The 3,509-nt window shown below is 39.1% G+C and overlaps 1 protein-coding gene across 1 annotated transcript; it reads left to right on the plus strand.

Annotated features, from left to right (window-relative positions):
• The first annotated feature begins 421 nt into the window (after nt 1–421).
• Nucleotides 422–1,903, plus strand: LOC131679475 (zinc finger BED domain-containing protein 4-like). The gene has a single exon (XM_058960206.1). It carries the CDS (start codon nt 422–424, stop codon nt 1,901–1,903), a length of 1,482 nt encoding a protein of 493 aa, XP_058816189.1.
• The last annotated feature ends 1,606 nt before the right edge of the window (nt 1,904–3,509 follow it).

A 3,509-nucleotide genomic window follows, 5' to 3' on the forward strand; every position in this document is an offset into this window, starting at 1 on the left:
GTTGATGTTTTTTTTTTCTTTATACTCAGGGATGGCAGGCCACGGAAGAGTTACCAGTGATATCTGGTATCATTTTACAAAGCTTGATAATGGCAAAGGAAAATGTCGCTACTGTCATTTTTCAATAGCAATGGCTTCTGGTTCCAGCGCAAATTTGAAACGGCACTTGAGACTGAAGCACCCGATGGTTCCTATAGAAAAAGCCGACAAGGACGACGATTCCAACACTAAATCCGAACCTGTTTCTTCGTCGTTGATAAAGTCGAATGCGAGTGCCAGTCTGCCAAAATCTACAACGAACGTAGTCGATTGTACGAAATCGGATTCAAAACCATCTCAAAATTTGCTTACCAACTACGTGGACGTCGTCAAACCTCTCCCGATACAAAAGCAACGTTCGATCGATCTGCAAGTGCTAAAGATGATTTGTAAGGAATATCATCCGTTATCTCTTGTTGAGGACGCGGAATTCAGAAAGCTTGTTAAGATGCTTTGTCCGCCATACACCCTCCCGAGTAGAAAAACGTTGACGTACAGCCTAATGCCAACTGTGTATGAAAATCTACATGCAACAGTTAAATCTAATTTGCAGGATGCACCAGCAGTTAGTCTCACATGTGATGGATGGACCAGCATCAATAACCAAGGTTTCTATGCCATTACAGCACACTTTTTCGACAAGAGCAATCAATTAATGTCGCATTTGCTCGAGTGTTCTGAATTTAACGAAAGACACACGGGTGAGAACATTGCTTCTTGGATCATGCGAGTTTTGAAACTGTTTTGCATTGATTCAAAAGTAGCAGCAATTGTTACAGATAACGCGGCAAACATGAAATCTGCTGCATCGATTTTGAAAATGAATCATTTGCCGTGTTTTGCGCACACACTCAATTTGCTAGTTCAGAACGCGATTGCTAGCTCTATTCAGGGCACGGTTGATAAAGTTAAGCACATTGTTCAGTATTTTAAGAAAAGTTCATTTGCTCTGGAAAAGCTACACGATATGCAAGGAAAATTGAATGAAAATTTGTTGAAATTAAAACAGGATGTTCCCACTCGTTGGAACTCCACATATGATATGCTTGATCGTGTTTTGAGAAATAAAAATTCAGTTGTTTCTACTCTTGCGCTACTGAATATCAAGTTGGCATTGAATGTTGATGACTGGAAGATTATCGAGGGATCGGTTGAGGTGCTGAAAGTTTTTTATGAGGTCACCGTAGAAATATCTGCTGAATTGAATGTATCCTTCTCAAAAAGTGTTGTACTAACACAAATAATGGAGCAACGTGTACAAAAATTTGTCTCAGCTGAAAACCTTCCACCAGAAGTGACGATGCTTTCAAATAATCTGAAAGATGGCCTAAATAAACGCTTCGAGTCAAGATGTAAGAATGAACTGCTTTCCCAAGCAGTAATTCTGGATCCTCGTTTCAAGAAACAAGGATTTTGCAATGAAAACCAGTACAAGTCAGCACATCAATCGCTATTAAACCAGATAAACGTCCAGCAATGTGATGTACAGCGTGTTGAGGATTGTTCTGAGGAGATATGTATTAAGGAACCCGCGCAGAGCTCGTCTCTTTGGGAAGAATTTGACGAATCCGTGAGTAAGATACTATCTAAAGAAAGTCCTGGTACTACTTTTAGTATCGAGTTGGATAAATACATGGCAGAGCCTATCTTGCCAAGGTGTAACGATCCGCTGATCTGGTGGGGAGAACGTAAATGTATCTACCCAAACTTATACACTATTATGCAGAAAAGGCTTTGTATTCCAGGGACCTCCGTTCCATGCGAGCGTATTTTTTCTAAGACCGGTCAGATTTGTAGCGAGAGAAGAAGTAGATTGACAGCTAAGAATATATCTAAAATTGTTTTCATCAATCATAATCTTTGAATTGAACAAACTCCTAATATACAGTGAAATGAAAAACACAAATAGATAACAATAGTTGGAGAGAAAAACGTTTTTTTTATTGAAAACTGTATTCCTTTCATACCATATCAATCTGTTTGAACTTTCTGAATTTTTGAAATTGAACGTTGAAATTCAACTGAACGGATGAACGGTTCAGGTGAACTAGTTCTTTTCACAGAATTATTTAACGAGAACGGTTCTTCAAAGTGAACTGTCTTGCCCATCTCTAATTAGCATTGATCGGAAAATGCTTTCCAACGCTGCGCATTGCATACATACAGGACATTTTGCAGGTCACCAGAAGCTATTCATTTTACCACCGCCACATGTTCATTTTACCGACTCGCTATAAACATGTCTCATTTTTGGACATGTTTAGAAATCAAGAATCATGTTTGAAAAAATGTGTTTATGACGAAGTATTTTTACCAGATATGTACAAAACATGTCTAACAAGAAACATAAGGTGATTGTAATATCTCATTCACTTATTAGTTAGAAAATAATGACTTTGCTTAACGTGTTCATTTTACCGCCAGTTCCCCTACCTACCAACACATTCGCCCAAAACATTGAACCCAAGCGTACAATGCAAAATGAGTCAACGCTGATGATGATGGGTAGAGCGAAAGAGACAACTAGTACCACCACGACACTATTAGCGCGTTTCACCAAAATTCCACGCGGCCTTTCCCGATTGAAAGGAACGGCCGCGCTTAGCCCATCTGTCATAATATCGTGATTTTGCATAGCGAAGGGCTGAATGATTTTGTTCCAAAAAACAGCCCTGCGTTATGCAACACTTTGTGCAGGTTGATTATACGGTATAATAATTTATACCAGTTGCAAGTGGGGCAAAATTCACCAAGTTCCGTAAAATTCCTTTTAAATTACAGAATTGAATTGCTTAGATGAGCTAAACTAATTAATCAAATCCTGTTTTAAAAACTGTCCTTGCGTTTAAACCAAAATGGGAAGCTTATTACTACCACTACATTACTTAATTTCAAGCGCAAATAGCAAATACATGTGCTAGTTAAACCAAAAATTTACTGGCAACATTACAGCAGCATTTAGGAAGCAGTTGAAGCGGTCGCCTGTTGGACGACACAGGGTAGCGTCCCTCCACAGCCAGTGTAACGGATAGCTCAGCTACACTGGCTGTAAAAAACACAGCGCAGTGATCTGCTTCGCCAGCCGTTCAACAGGGAACTGAGCGTGTCTGGCCAAGTCCGTTCTTTAAATAGTCGATGATGACGTCATTCATAGAAGCGTTGCGCGCTAGGTACACCAATCCATCGTACAGGGCTTGGGAAACGCTATATTCTGTGTGTTAATGCGCGATATTTTGACAAGGTTGTATATTATTTAATTTTTTAATGCTATGATATCAAAAATCTTTGGGTTTATCTATTGGAATCTATTCTTAGAAGTATTTCGGGGCGATTTGTGCAAAAAATTTGAAAATTTATCGTGAGATGGCTGAATTATATGCGTTTAAAATTGGACAACTTTTCGTTACATACCATTTTTCTAGAATTTGCAGAGTGCACCCCCATATCGAAAACAAAGACATAGTCCTACG

This window comes from Topomyia yanbarensis, chromosome 2, assembly GCF_030247195.1.
Source record: "Topomyia yanbarensis strain Yona2022 chromosome 2, ASM3024719v1, whole genome shotgun sequence".
Taxonomy (NCBI): Eukaryota; Metazoa; Arthropoda; class Insecta; order Diptera; family Culicidae; genus Topomyia; species Topomyia yanbarensis.

Excerpts from the sequence above, each read along its gene's own strand:
- LOC131679475 (XM_058960206.1), top strand. The coding sequence starts at position 422 with ATGATTTGTAAGGAATATCATCCGTTATCTCTTGTTGAGGACGCGGAA.